Source organism: Oncorhynchus masou, chromosome 4 (assembly GCF_036934945.1).
Source record: "Oncorhynchus masou masou isolate Uvic2021 chromosome 4, UVic_Omas_1.1, whole genome shotgun sequence".
In the NCBI taxonomy this organism is placed as follows: Eukaryota; Metazoa; Chordata; class Actinopteri; order Salmoniformes; family Salmonidae; genus Oncorhynchus; species Oncorhynchus masou.
In genome coordinates this window covers 7,289,726-7,304,504 of record NC_088215.1, presented here as the reverse complement: position 1 = coordinate 7,304,504, position 14,779 = coordinate 7,289,726, and the positions used below count along the sequence as shown (strand labels likewise).

General features: G+C 48.1%; 1 protein-coding gene across 1 annotated transcript in view; it reads left to right on the top strand.

Annotated features, from left to right (window-relative positions):
* The window catches only part of LOC135522487 (protein kinase C alpha type-like), a 226,709-nt gene that overhangs the window by 155,276 nt on the left and 56,654 nt on the right, over positions 1–14,779 (top strand). The window contains exons 6-8 of the mRNA XM_064948789.1: positions 4,534–4,690; positions 4,803–4,937; positions 7,728–7,821. Coding sequence (XP_064804861.1) covers positions 4,534–4,690; positions 4,803–4,937; positions 7,728–7,821 — 386 coding nt within the window. The remainder of the gene's footprint in view (positions 1–4,533; positions 4,691–4,802; positions 4,938–7,727; positions 7,822–14,779) is intronic.

Sequence of the window (14,779 nt, the reverse complement as noted above, 5' to 3'; positions counted from 1 at the left end):
TTCTTTATTTTTACTATTTCCTACATTGTTTAATAATAGTGAACACAAAATTATATTTTATATTTGATATTCTTCAAATAGCCACCTTTTGCCTTTGACAGCTTTGCACACTCTCGGCATTATCTCAAACAGCTTCATGAGGTAGTCACCTGGAATGCATTTCAATTAACAGGTGTGCCTTCTTAATGCATTTTAGCCAATCCGTTGTGTTGTGACAAGGTAGGGTGGGTAAACAGGAGATGGTTATATTTGGTAAATGATCAAGTCCATATTATGGCAAGAACAGCTCAAATGAGAAATGACAGTCCATCATTACTTTAAGACATGAAGGTCAGTCAATATGGAAAATGTCAAGAACTTTGAACGTTCCTTTTAGTGCCGTTGCAAAAACCATCAAGTGCTGTGATGAAACTGGCTCTCATGAGGACCGCCACAGGATTGAGTTACCTCTGCTGCAGAGGATACGTTCATGAGAGTTACCAGCCTCAGAAATTGCAGCCCAAATTAATGCTTCAGAGTCGGATCGCAGAGTGAAGGAAAAGCAGCCAACAAGTTCTCAGCATATGTGGGAACTCCTTCAAGACTGTTGGAAAATCATTCCTGGTGGAGCTGGTTGAGAGAATGCCAAGAGTGTGCAAAGCTGTCATCAAGGCAAAGGGTGTCAATTTGAAGAATCTCAAATATAAAAAAAATATTTTGATTTGTTTATCGCTTGTTTTTGGTTACTATGTGATTCCATATGTGTTTGATGTCTTCACTATTATTCTACAATGTATAAAATAGTCAAAATAAAAACCCTTGAATGAGTCGGTGTTGTAAAACGTTTGACCGTTACTGTATATTACAATTCAGTACTGTAGATTATACAATAACAACTGATCCAGATAAGTCTACGTGTATTGTGTGCCGCTCGTCAGGTGGTAGGTAGCATGTTGTACAGCTGTTATGATAGCAGAGTCAGATGCACACAGCACAGACAGACAGACAAGACGTTCTGTTGGAGAATCAAGGGTTCCTCCTACTGGCTGCTAGTGGAAATGGAGTTTCATTTTTAAAGAGAACACGGAAGGTTTGCTCAAATTTGAGTTAACAATATTATTGTCTGGGCACGCGTGACAAAGGGGCTTTATACACCAGCAGTTAAATCACTTTTTGCTGGAGTTGGTTCTACACACAAGCACGCTCACACACACTCTCGTAGTCCACACGCCAGTGTCCAGTCAGGTAATATCCAGCTGCTGTCTCCCCGCCCACGCTGTCAAAACTTAAGGCCATTATTCAAAGGTCACTTGGCTACTAGCGCTTTGCCTACACCTTTATTTGGAACCATTTTTTAAATATTCAAAACCTAACCTTTTGTATTGGGACAGTTAAAGTCGCGTCCGTTAAGAGAGAGTGTGTAGATAAAGGTCATTGGTCACCTGTACATTTGAGGTATTTTACCTTGAACGGATGTGTTGTATTTATACCAATTACACTATAATATAAACATAAGCCTATTGAATATATCTGTACATTGTATGTTCACACAGTATGTGTGTACGGGGATGCAATCATTTATTGGTATTTACAAAACTGCGGTTCCCATGTATTCTCATTAGGTTTTTCAGGTGAATGAGTTCACTCCCAGGACACACATTATACACTTTAGAAGCAGATATCAAGACACGTCACTATCTTCATAGTTCACCTACTGTCAGTATTGCATGACAAAGAGTTATGCTAAAATGACACGGCGCATGCTTTCGAGGGGAGGATCAGGTTCCTTACCTAGCCAAGTGTAGACTAGGATGACTCCATGGCTGTCTGTAATGGGATCCTATTCCCTATGTAGTGCCCTGCTTTTGACCAGGGACTATAGGGCTCTGGTCGAAAGTAGTTCACGGTATTTGGGAATAAGGTGCCATTTGAGAAAGCCATTTTGAGACGCATCCTTGCTTCAACACATTATCCCCCATTTCCAGCCTGGTTCCGTTAGCTGGTTAGGTCCGAGTTCGCCGCGGCTCGGATGTAATTGTTTTATTTATGATGTAGGCTGCGGCTCAGATGTAATTGTTTTAATCCTGTTTGGACCAAAGGAAGAATAGCTTCTGCTTTAAGTCCCAAATGGCAAACTCACCCCCTGTATGTCTCTGGTCTAAAGTCGTGCACGATGTAAAGTATAGGGAGACATTTGGTACGATCCCCTGACTCTCCCAATGAGGTGTCCTCCCCCTCCAGCCCTCTCTCATCTCTGACAGCATACTGCATCACCCGCTATCCAAACGGGACAAATCCTCTAGCACAGATGCAAGCAGGAGGGACAGACGGAAGCAAGTTTAAAGCTTATTTGCACAAGGCTTATCGAATTGTCTCGTAACTTAATTCACTCTCATATGACAATCCCAGGCAAAAATGTAGCCCCTTTGTTATGTATATATATATATATATATTATGTATATATCAGTGGCTCGTAGGTTATGGTTTAATTTTCTATACGTTTGGTGTTGTGAGGGAAATATAATTACTTAGTTGAAAATGCATTTAGGTAATATAACTGCTATAGCTTAATATAAATTACTATAGAAACTTACAGTTTCTATTAATATTTATTAGTTGTGGGACTCCCAGCATCCTCTGTTTGCTGAAATTCTGTTGCTTTCCTCTAAGCGCAGATACAGGCCCTCTAAGTGTAGAACTAACAGGTCAAAACTCTCCTTCATGCCAGCTGCTCTCAGCTTTCTCAATAAGCTGTAGTTCTCTACTGTTTTGGTATGGACTGACTATTCATGCCTGGTACGAGGTCTACTTCCTGTGTACACAATGCTGTATAAAGTTGAAGTTGGAAGTTTACATACACTTTGGTTGGAGTTATTAAAACTGTTTTTTCAACAACTCCACAAATGTCTTGTTAACAAACTATAGTGTTGGCTAGTCGGTTAGGACATCTACTTTGTGCATGACACAAGTCATTTTACTAACAATTGTTTACAGACAGATTATTTCACTTATAATTCACTGTATCACAATTCCAGTGGGTCAGACGTTTACATACACTAAGTTGACTGTGCCTTTAAACAGCTTGGAAAATTCCAGAATATGATGTCATGGCTTTAGAAGCTTCTGATAGTCTAATTGACATAATTTGAGTCAATTGGAGGTGTACCTGTGTCTGGTTCATCCTTGGGAGCAATGGCAGCATCATGTTGTGGGGGTGCTTTGCTGCAAGAGGGACTGGTGCACTTCACAAAATAGATGGCATCATGAGGGAGGAAAATTGTGTGGATATATTGAAGCAACATCTCAAGACATCAGTCAGGATGTTAAAGCTTGGTCGCAAATGGGTCTTCCAAATGGACAATGACCCCAAGCATCCTTCCAAAGTTGTGGAAAATGGCTTAAGGACAACAAAGTCAAGGAATTGGAGTGTCCATCACAAAGCCCTGACCTCAATTCTATAGAAAATGTGTGGGTAGAACTGAAAAAGCGTGTGCGAACAAGGAGGCCTACAAACCTGACTCAATTACACCAGCTCTGTCAGGAGGAATGTACCTAAATTCACCCAACTTATTGTGGGAAGCTTGTAGAAGGCTAACCGAAACATTTGATCCAAGTTAAACAATTTAAAGGCAATGCTACCAAATACTAATTGAGTCTATGTAAACTTCTGACCCACTGGTTATTATTCTGACATTTCACATTCTTAAAATAAAGTGTTGATCCTAACTGACAGGGAATTTTTAATAGGATTAAATGTCAGGAATTGTGAAAAACTGAGTTTAAATGTATTTTGCTAAGGTGTATGTAAACCTCTATATAGTTTTTGTGTGTATTTATTGTCATGTGTTCATTGTGTTTTTACTATGTGCTGCAAAATGATTTGCCCATCTGAGATAATAAAGACTCTAGTCTATTACTCTACCCTATCAACACAACGTGACAAAATGGCATCCATTATGCATTTTTACTCTAGTAGCTTATCTGCTCTCGTTCTGGGTCAAAGGTCAATCTCGCATTATTATCAACAAGCCCTTATGTCAGGGCCAGCATTTGATTGACATGACCACATGACAAGCTGTCTCCGGGTCTCCTGGGCTTAAGGGCTTGCCTGGCCAGGCAGGCGTTCAGTGGCTCGGTCTCCGTGGCGAATCCCTGCATAATGTAAAGTGGTTGGCTGTGTTCCATGGCTCTGGAAGCCAGAGTGCTAATGGGGTGCTAATGTCCCTGGTGTCTGTGCTCAGTTTGCTGAACATGGCTAAACACAGGACCACAAGGAGGGAGACGGGGAGGCTGGTACTACTGAAATAGTAACAACAATATACATACTGTATAACCATCTCTAGCAGGTTTCTATGCTGTCTACATATGGGTTATTTTTTATAAAATATCTCCTGATTGTTGAATTTCCATGCCCATTATTAAATCCATCATGCTGTTACAAGGCAACTTTAAAGAACACACTAACTCCTCTCAAGGTATTCCACTGTACAAGAAATGATGTCACCTGTATTAGTTCAAAATCAACCTTTTCCCTCTGTGTTGTGTCTCCATCAGTGGGCGAAGGCCGAAATCTGATCCCCATGGACCCCAACGGCTCGTCTGATCCTTACGTCAAGCTCAAGCTCATCCCAGATCCCAAGAATGAGACCAAGAAGAAGACCAAGACCATCCTCGCCAACCTCAATCCCACCTGGAATGAGTCTTTTACATTGTGAGTTGAGGTGTACCCCTGGGCACAATGTTAGGCCCCTTTCACATTTGTGTATTTTGGGTAATGTAGTCATTATCATTAACACTGTACATATGTCTGTGTGTTATTCCAGCAAGCTGAAGGCTACAGATAAGGACCGCAGGCTGTCTGTAGAGGTGTGGGACTGGGACCGGACTACCAGGAACGACTTCATGGGCTCCCTGTCCTTCGGCGTGTCAGAGCTGATCAAATCTCCTGTGTGTGGTTGGTAAGTATAACATTAGAGGAACACTGCATTGGAATGTCATCTATCTGGTAGGGAATATGTAGTGCCCGCCATAATTATTGGGACAGTGAAGCTTTATTTCTTCTTTTGGCTCTTTACTTCAGAAATTTGGATTTAAAATCAAACAATGACTATGAGGTTGAAGTGCAGACAGTCAGCTTTAATTTAAAGGGATTTTCATCCGTACCGCATGAACCATTTAGAAATTACAGCACTTTTTGTACCTTCATTTTAGGGGAGCAAAAGTATCGGGACAAATTCACTTACAGTTGAAGTCGGAGTCATTAAAACTTGTTTTTCAACCACTCCACAAATTTCTTGTTAATTAACAAACTATAGTTTTGGCAAGTCGGTTAGGACATATACTTTGTGCATGACACAAGTAATTTTTCCAACAATAGTTTACAGACAGATTAAGTCACTGTATCACAACTCCAGTGGGTCAGAAGTGTACATACACTAAGTTGATTATGCCTTTAAACAGCTTGGAAAATTCCAGAAAATGTCATGGCTTTAGAAGCTTCTTATATAATTTGTGACATAATTTCAGTCAATTGGAAGTGTAACCTGTGGATGTATTTCAAGGCCTACCTTCAAACTCAGTGCCTCTTTGCTTAACATCATGGGAAAATCAAAAGAAATCAGCCAAAACCTCAGAAAAAGAATTGTAGACCTACACAAGTCTGGTTCATCCTTGGGAGCAATTTTCAAACGCCTGAAGGTTCCACGTTTATCTGTACAAACAATAGTACACAAGTATAAACACCATGGTCGATGCAGCCGTCATACCGCTCAGGAAGGAGACGTGTTCTGTCTCCTAGAGATGAGCGTACTTTGGTGCGAAAGTGCAAATCAATCTCAGAACAGCAGCATAGGACCTTGTGAAGATGCTGGAGGAAACGGGTACAAAGTATATATATCCACAGTAAAACGAGTCCTATATCGACATAACGTAAAAGGCTGCTCAGCAAGGAAGAAGCCACTGCTCCAAAACCGCCATAAAAAAGCCAGACTACGGTTTGTAACTGTAGATGGGGACAAAGATGGTACTTTTTGTAGAATGTCCTCTGGTCTGTTTGGCCATAATTTGCCATCGTTATGTTTGGAGGAAAAAGGGGAGGTTTGCAAGCCGAAGAACACCATCCCAACCGTGAAGCACGGGGGTGGCAGCATCATCTTTTAGGAATGCTTTGCTGCAGGAGGGACTGGTGCACTTCACAAAATTGATGGCATCATGAGGGAAGAAAATTATGTGAATATATTGAAGCAACATCTCAAGCCATCAGTCAGGAAGTTAAAGCTTGGTCGCAAATGGATCTTCCAAATGGACAATGACCCCAAGCATCCTTCCCAAGTTGTGGAAAATGGCTTAAGGACACCAAAGTCAAGGTATTGGAGTGTCCATCACAAAGCCCTAACATCAATTCTATAGAACATTTGTGGACAGAACTGAAAAAGTTTGTGCGAGGAAGGAGGCCTACAAACCTGACTCAGTTACACCAGCTCTGTCAGGAGCAATGGACGAAAATTCACCCAACTTATTGTGGGAAGGCTACCCGAAACGTTTGACCCAAGTTAAACAATTTAATTGAGTGTATGTAAACTTCTGACCCACTGGGAATGTGATGAAAGAAATAAAAGTTATTGTAATGATGAGAGGTTAGCGTGTCTTGGGGGTATAATATTTGTGTAACTTTCTCACTCATCATTATTGACGATTCATTCAGAATTTGTCCCAATACTTTTGCTCCCCTAAAACGGATTCACTATGTACAAAAAGTGCTTTAATTTCTAAATGGTTCATTCGATGACGATACCCTCAAATTAAAGCTGACAGTCTGCACTTTAACTTCATCATCATTGTTTTAATTTCAAATCCAGACTTTTGTAGTATAGAGCCAAAAGACATAACACTGCTTCACTGTCCCAATAATTACAGAGAGCATTGCGTTTGTCGGAAGAGTAGCAGTCATTAAGTTAATAGCGGAGAAGGGATCTTAATGAACATTAATTCAATTTATCCTGGTTTATCCGTTTGAAGCAATCACAGCTGGAATCTGATCTTTTTTTATAGCGATTTCTATTTGAAAAGTGCAGTGATACATCCGAAAGATAACCTTGACTTAAGTCCCTTCTTCTCAACTTACATGCATTTCCATGTCATTGTTGGTCATCATCACAGAGCCTCCTGGCGTTGTGGTCCCTTATATCTCAGTCTGGTGCCAACCGATCATTAATCACAACAGCAACAGTGAACTTTATCTCCACAGCTCAGTGCCCTTTGAGGTGCCATCTGATGTCTGTGGGTCATAAATAGTGATGTGTTTCATGAGCACCGCCAACACAAGGATCATTCTGGCCCAATGCACTGGAGCCAGAGGGACTATTGCTTTGTAATGAACTATGTGTCTGGGGGCCAAGTGGGTAGGAATCCGGAGGTTAGATGAGGGACAGAGGGTTGAAGTGATGCAGGGAGGGAGGGAGGAATGCAGAGATGTCAACTAGTGGCCGCTCCATACCTAGCTTTTTGTCTCCGGGTATAACATCTCTTTCTGGGTTTTATAGGCTGTTGAGATGTTTTTATGCTCTTAGAAACATTCTGTTACTTTTAACGCTCATCGACTGCACTATAAATAGCAAGCTGGGTCTCAGAAAGTCCATGGGCTTGGATTCACATCCATAATGTTGTTTTTGTAAACAATCATAATTGAAATATGAATGCTCTCTTTCACTCTCTTTTTCGTTCTCTTTCTCTCTCTCTCTCTCTCTCAGGTACAAGATGTTGAACCAAGAGGAGGGCGAGTTCTACAACGTGCCCATCTCAGAGGAGGATGACGGGAACGAGGAGCTCAGACAGAAGTTTGAGGTGAGGCCTCAGAAACCAGACTGGAGAACATATTATCCGAATAATCGTTGGTTACTGCAGCCCGTCCTGCTTTCATCGAACATTCTGTGATTTTTATTACACGTCGTGATATGTCTCTTTGTATGCCTGTTAGTTTGTATGAGTGACTTCCGTTTTATTCAGTAACGCGCGTGTGTTTTTGTCCTGTTTATATCTACATGTTATGTTTGTGACCGTGACTAAGTGAACTCATCATATTAAGTCCTTGAGCCTCTACCAAAGCCACTCCACAACCACATTAAACTGGCATAATTGAATTTGGCCCTTCTCCATGACAAATATGTTTGCATTTCAAGATGGCCACCATCCCCCTCCAGACCGTAAGCACTGTGTGTCCCGGAGAATCTGGACATGAAAGGGCCATGGATTCTCCATGGTAACAGGGCTGTTAATTAAAACTCTGTTGTGCCGCTCGTCTGTCTCCAGGCGCCCAATGAGAGGCTGCCTCGTTATTAATTACTCTGGGTGGCTCGAAGGTGCGGTGGTCTTTTTCTTGTCCTCCAAGACAATAGTATATCCAGCTTTGTAGATACAGGCTTATAGAATATGGTAGGGATTGACCTTTGACCCCCGCTGTTCTAGAATCAGGGGTGACTCAGACCGGTGTCACTGTAAAGCTGCTAGTTCATCAGCACAAACATGGATTTGGGCAGGAAGGATTTGTTCGTTACTCCTGAGAATATCCGTTTTAGTTTATATTGGAATAAACTATATTCCAAAAGCTCCATAATTGATTGAATGATATGGATAGAAAGATATCCACCACTTGTCTTACGGGCATTTAGATCCGGGGTGTCCTTGGGGCCACATTCAGTCTTTAACGGAAGGCCGCAGTGAAAATATGTTACATTTCCTTGCCGTCGTAAAAATTTGATAAAAATAGTACTTTATCTTTTTTTGGAATCTTCGATGCTCCGTGACTGTCGAGTGATTGCTAGAGAGCTGGATAGTTGAGAAACTGTATGTATAGGTTGATTATCATTTCTACCCAGTTTCCATTTGGGTTTAGTCATTTGAAAGTATATTGCGTATGTTATTTATTTTGTTCTCAAACCATCTCTGCATTAGGTTTTCATTCTAGAACTGTTATTTTCTTTCAGTTACTCTTGTGTTGTCCTTTGGGTTCATCAGGTAGACACAGCTGATGGCCTTGTGTTATATTTTGACTGAGCCTTATCCAATAGACAGAGCCTGTTAACAGTAACGAGACTACAGTATTGATGAATAGCTTGACCCATCCATGGCCCGTACACCTCTCCGTCATGTTGAGTGCAGACTCGGCCTGGGGCCACAGACATCACACCGTCAGATGGACACTAGTGTACTGTGTGTCATTATCACTGGGTGGCTGGTCTTGCTGATGGAGGGATGGAGGGAACTTCAGATGGAGGGATGGAGGGGTCATTATCACCTGGAGGGATGGAGGGGTTAGAGTGGAGGGATGGAGGGGTTAGAGTGGAGGGGTTGGAGGGAGGGGTTGGAGTGGAGGGGTTGGAGGGAGGGGTTGGAGTGGAGGGAGGGTGGAGGGATGGAGGGGTTAGAGTGGAGGGGTTAGAGTGGAGGGATGGAGGGGTGGAGGGGTTAGGAGGGAGGGATGGAGGGGTTAGAGTGGAGGGATGGAGGGGTTAGAGTGGAGGGATGGAGGGGTTAGAGTGGAGGGATGGAGGGGTTAGAGTGGAGGGATGGAGGGGTTAGAGTGGAGGGTTAGAGTGGAGGGTTAGAGTGGAGGGATGGAGGGGTTAGAGTGGAGGGATGGAGGGGTTAGAGTGGAGGGATGGAGGGGTTAGAGTGGAGGGATGGAGGGGTTAGAGTGGAGGGATGGAGGGTTAGAGTGGAGGGATGGAGGGTTAGAGTGGAGGGATGGAGGGGTTAGAGGGATGGAGGGATGGAGGGGATGGAGGGGTTAGAGTGGAGGGATGGAGGGGTTAGAGTGGAGGGATGGAGGGGTTGGAGTGGAGGGTTGGAGTGGAGGGGTGGAGGGGTTAGAGTGGAGGGATGGAGGGGTTAGAGTGGAGGGATGGAGGGGTTAGAGTGGAGGGATGGAGGGGTTAGAGTGGAGGGATGGAGGGGTTAGAGTGGAGGGATGGAGGGGTTAGAGTGGAGGGGTTAGAGTGGAGGGATGGAGGGGTTAGAGTGGAGGGATGGAGGGGTTAGAGTGGAGGGATGGAGGGTTAGAGTGGAGGGGTTAGAGTGGAGGGATGGAGGGGTTAGAGTGGAGGGATGGAGGGGTTAGAGTGGAGGGATGGAGGGGTTAGAGTGGAGGGATGGAGGGGTTAGAGTGGAGGGATGGAGGGGTTAGAGTGGAGGGGTTAGAGTGGAGGGATTAGAGTGGAGGGATGGAGGGTTAAAGTGGAGGGGTTAGAGTGGAGGGATGGAGGGGTTAGAGTGGAGGGATGGAGGGGTTAGAGTGGAGGGATGGAGGGTTAGAGTGGAGGGGGAGGGGTTAGAGTGGAGGGATGGAGGGGTTAGAGTGGAGGGATGGAGGGGTTAGAGTGGAGGGATGGAGGGGTTAGAGTGGAGGGGTGGAGAGGTTAGAGGGATGGAGGGGTTAGGGTGGAGGGATGGAGGGGTTAGAGGGAGGAGTGGGGTTAGAGTGGAGGGGTTAGAGTGGAGGGTTGGAGGGGTTAGAGTGGAGGGGTGGAGGGTAGAGTGGTTAGAGTGGAGGGGTTAGAGTGGAGGGGTGGAGGGGTTAGAGTGGAGGGGTGGAGGGGTTAGAGTGGAGGGGTTAGAGTGGAGGGATGGAGGGGTTAGAGTGGAGGGGTGGAGGGGTTAGAGTGGAGGGATGGAGGGGTTAGAGTGGAGGGATGGAGGGGTTAGAGTGGAGGGATGGAGGGGTTTAGAGTGGAGGGATGGAGGGGTTAGAGTGGAGGGGTGGAGGGAGAGTGGAGGGGTTAGAGTGGAGGGATGGAGGGTTAGAGTGGAGGGATGGAGGGTTAAAGGATGGAGGGGTTAGAGTGGAGGGATGGAGGGGTTAGAGTGGAGGGATGGAGGGGTTAGAGTGGAGGGATGGAGGGGTTAGAGTGGAGGGGGAGGGGTTAGAGTGGAGGGATGGAGGGGTTAGAGTGGAGGGATGGAGGGTTGGAGTTGAAGGGATGGAGGGGTGGAGGGGTTAGAGTGGAGGGATGGAGGGGTTAGAGTGGAGGGGGAGGGGTTAGAGTAGGGGTTAGAGTGGAGGGATGGAGGGTTAGAGTGGAGGGTTGGAGGGTTAGAGTGGAGGGATGGAGGGGTTAGAGTGGAGGGATGGAGGTGGTAGAGTGGAGGGATGGAGGGGTTAGGTGGAGGGTGGAGGGGTTAGAGTGGAGGGATGGAGGGGTTATCGTGGAGGTGTTAGAGTGGAGGGATGGAGGGGTTATCGTGGAGGGGTTAGAGTGGAGGGATGGAGGGGTTATCGTGGAGGGGTTAGTGGAGGGATGGAGGGGTTAGAGTGGAGGGGTTTAGAGTGGAGGGATGGAGGGGTTATCGTGGAGATGTTAGAGTGGAGGGATGGAGGGGTTAGAGTGGAGGGATGGAGGGGTTAGAGTGGAGGTGGAGGGGTTAAGTGGAGGGATGGAGGGGTTAGAGTGGAGGGGTTAGAATGGAGGGATGGAGGGGTTAGAGTGGAGGTGCAGAGTGGAGGGATGGAGGGGTTAGAGTGGAGGGATGGAGGGGTTAGAGGAGGGGTTAGAGTGGAGGGATGGAGGGGTTATCGTGGAGGTGGAGAGTGGAGGGAGGGATGGAGGGGTTATCGAGGGAGGTGTAGAATGGAGGGATGGAGGGGTTAGAGTGGAGGGATGGAGGGGTTAGTGGAGGGATGGAGGGGTTATCGTGGAGGGATGGAGGGGTTAGAGTGGAGGGATGGAGGGGTTATTGTGGAGGTGGAGGGGTTAGAGTGGAGGGATGGAGGGGTTAGAGTGGAGGGGGGTTAGAGTGGAGGGATGGAAGGGTTAGAGTGGAGGGTGGAGGGAGGGGAGGGATGGAGGGGTTATCGTGGAGGTGTTGAATGGAGGGATGGAGGGGTTAGAGTGGTGGAGGGGTTAGTGGAGGGATGGAGGGGTTAGAGTGGAGGGATGGAGGGGTTATCGAGTGGGAGGGGTAGAGTGGAGGGATGGAGGGGTTAGAGTGGAGGGGTTAGAGTGGAGGGATGGAGGGGTTAGAGTGGAGGGATGGAGGAGTTAGATGGAGGGATGGAGGGGTTAGAGTGGAGGGATGGAGGGGTTAGAGTGGAGGGATGGAGGGGTTAGAGTGGAGGGATGGAGGGGTTATCGAGTGGAGGGTTGGAGTGGAGGGATGGAGGGGTTATCGTGGAGGGTGTAGAGTGGAGGGTTGGAGGGGTTAGAGTGGAGGGATGGAGGGGTTAGAGTGGAGGGGTTAGAGTGGAGGGATGGAGGGGTTAGAGTGGAGGGGTGAGTGGAGGGTTGGAGGGGTTAGAGTGGAGGGTTGGAGGGGTTAGAGTGGAGGGATGGAGGGGTTAGAGTGGAGGGGTGGAGGGGTTGGAGTGGAGGGGTTAGAGTGGAGGGATGGAGGGGTGGAGGGGTTAGAGTGGAGGGATGGAGGGGTTAGAGTGGAGGGATGGAGGGGTTAGAGTGGAGGGATGGAGGGGTTAGAGTGGAGGGGTTATGGAGGGGTGGAGGGGTTAGGAGGGGTTGGGTGGAGGGATGGAGGGGTTAGAGTGGAGGGGTGGAGGGGTTAGAGTGGAGGGGTTAGTGGAGGGGTTGGAGTGGAGGGGTTAGAGTGGAGGGATGGAGGGGTGGAGGGGTTAGAGTGGAGGGGTTATGGAGGGGTGGAGGGGTTAGAGTGGAGGGGTGGAGGGGTTAGAGTGGAGGGGTTAGGGTGGAGGGATGGAGGGGTTAGAGTGGAGGGGTGGAGGGGTTAGAGTGGAGGGATGGATGGGTTAGAGTGGAGGGATGGAGGGGTTAGAGTGGAGGGATGGAGGGGTTAGAGTGGAGGGGTTAGAGTGGAGGGGTGGAGGGGTTAGATTGGAGGGGTGGAGGGGTTAGAGTGGAGGGGTTAGAGTGGAGGGTTGGAGGGGTTAGAGTGGAGGGGTGGAGAGGTTAGAGTGGAAGGATGGAGGGGTTAGAGTGGAGGGGTGGAGGGGTTAGAGTGGAGGGGTGGAGGGGTTAGAGTGGAGGGGTGGAGAGGTTAGAGTGGAGGGGTGGAGGGGTTAGAGTGGAGGGGTTAGAGTGGAGGGTTGGAGGGGTTAGAGTGGAGGGGTTAGAGTGGAGGGTTGGAGGGGTTGGAGGGGTTAGGAGGGGTTAGATGGAGGGGTTAGAGTGGAGGGGTTAGGAATGGAGGGGTTAGAGTGGAGGGGTGGAGGGGTTAGGAGGGGGGGTTAGAGTGGAGGGATGGAGGGGTTAGAGTGGAGGGGTGGAGGGGTTAGGGGATGGAGGGGTTAGAGTGGAGGGATGGAGGGGTTAGAGTGGAGGGATGGAGGGTTAGAGTGGAGGGTTGGAGGGGTGGAGTGGAGGGATGGAGGGGTTAGAGTGGAGGGATGGAGGGGTGGAGGGGTGGAGGGATGGGAGGGTTGGAGGGAGGGATGGAGGGGTTAGAGTGGAGTGGAGGGATGGAGGGGTTAGAGTGGAGGGGTTAGGTGGAGGGGTGGAGGGGTTAGGGATGGAGGGGTTAGAGTGGAGGGATGGAGGGGTTAGAGTGGAGGGATGGAGGGGTTAGAGTGGAGGGATGGAGGGGTTAGAGTGGAGGGATGGAGGGGTTAGAGTGGAGGGGTTAGGAGGGGTTAGAGTGGAGGGGTTAGAGTGGAGGGATGGAGGGTTAGAGTGGAGGGTGGAGGGGTTATGGAGGGATGGAGGGGTTAGAGTGGAGGGGTTAGGAGTGGAGGGATGGAGGGGTTAGAGTGGAGGGATGGAGGGGTTAGAGTGGAGGGATGGAGGGGTTAGAGTGGAGGGTTAGGGAGGGTTGGAGGGGTTAGAGTGGAGGGATGGAGGGGTTAGAGTGGAGGGGTTAGAGTGGGGATGGAGGGGTTAGAGTGTAGGGATGGAGGGGTTAGAGTGGAGGGATGGAGGGGTTAGAGTGGAGGGATGGAGGGGTTAGAGTGGAGGGATGGAGGGGTTAGAGTGGAGGGATGGAGGGGTTGGAGTGGAGGGGAGGGGAGGGATGGAGGGGTTGGAGTGGAGGGATGGAGGGGTTGGAGTGAAGGGATGGAGGGGTGGAGGGGTTAGAGTGGAGGGATGGAGGGGTTAGAGTGGAGGGGTTAGGTGAAGGGATGGAGGGTTAGCATGGAGGGTTGGAAGGGTTAGAGTGGAGGGATGGAGGGGGTAGAGTGGAGGGATGTAGGGGTTAGAGTGGAGGGGTTAGAGTGGAGGGATGGAGGGGTTATCATGGAGGTGTAGAGTGAAGGGATGGAGGTGTAGAGTGGAGGGATGGAGGGGTTATCGTGGAGGTGTAGAGTGGAGGGATGGAGGGGGTAGAGTGGAGGGGTTAGAGTGGAGGGATGGAGGGGTTATTGTGGAGGTGTAGAATGGAGGGATGGAGGGGTTATCGTGGAGGTGTAGAGTGGAGGGATGGAGGGGTTAGAGTGGAGGGATGGAGGGGGTAGAGTGGAGGGATGGAGGGGTTATCGAGGTGTAGAGTGGAGGGATGGAGGGGTTATCGTGGAGGTGTAGAGTGGAGGGATGGAGGGGTTATCGTGGAGGTGTAGAGTGGAGGGATGGAGGGGGTAGAGTGGAGGGATGGAGTGGAGGGATGGAGGGGTTAGAGTGGAGGGGTTAGAGTGGTTAGAGTGGAGGGGTTGGAGTAGAGGGATGTAAGGGATAAGAGCTGCTAAATGAGGTAAATGTATGTAGGGGTTGGAGTGGAGGGGTTGGAGTAGAGGGATGGAGGGGTTGGAGTGGAGGGATTGGAGTAGAAGGATGGAGGGGTTGGAGTAGAGGGATGGAGGGGTTGGAGTAGAGGGATGGAGGGGTTGGAGTAGAGGGATGGAGGGGTT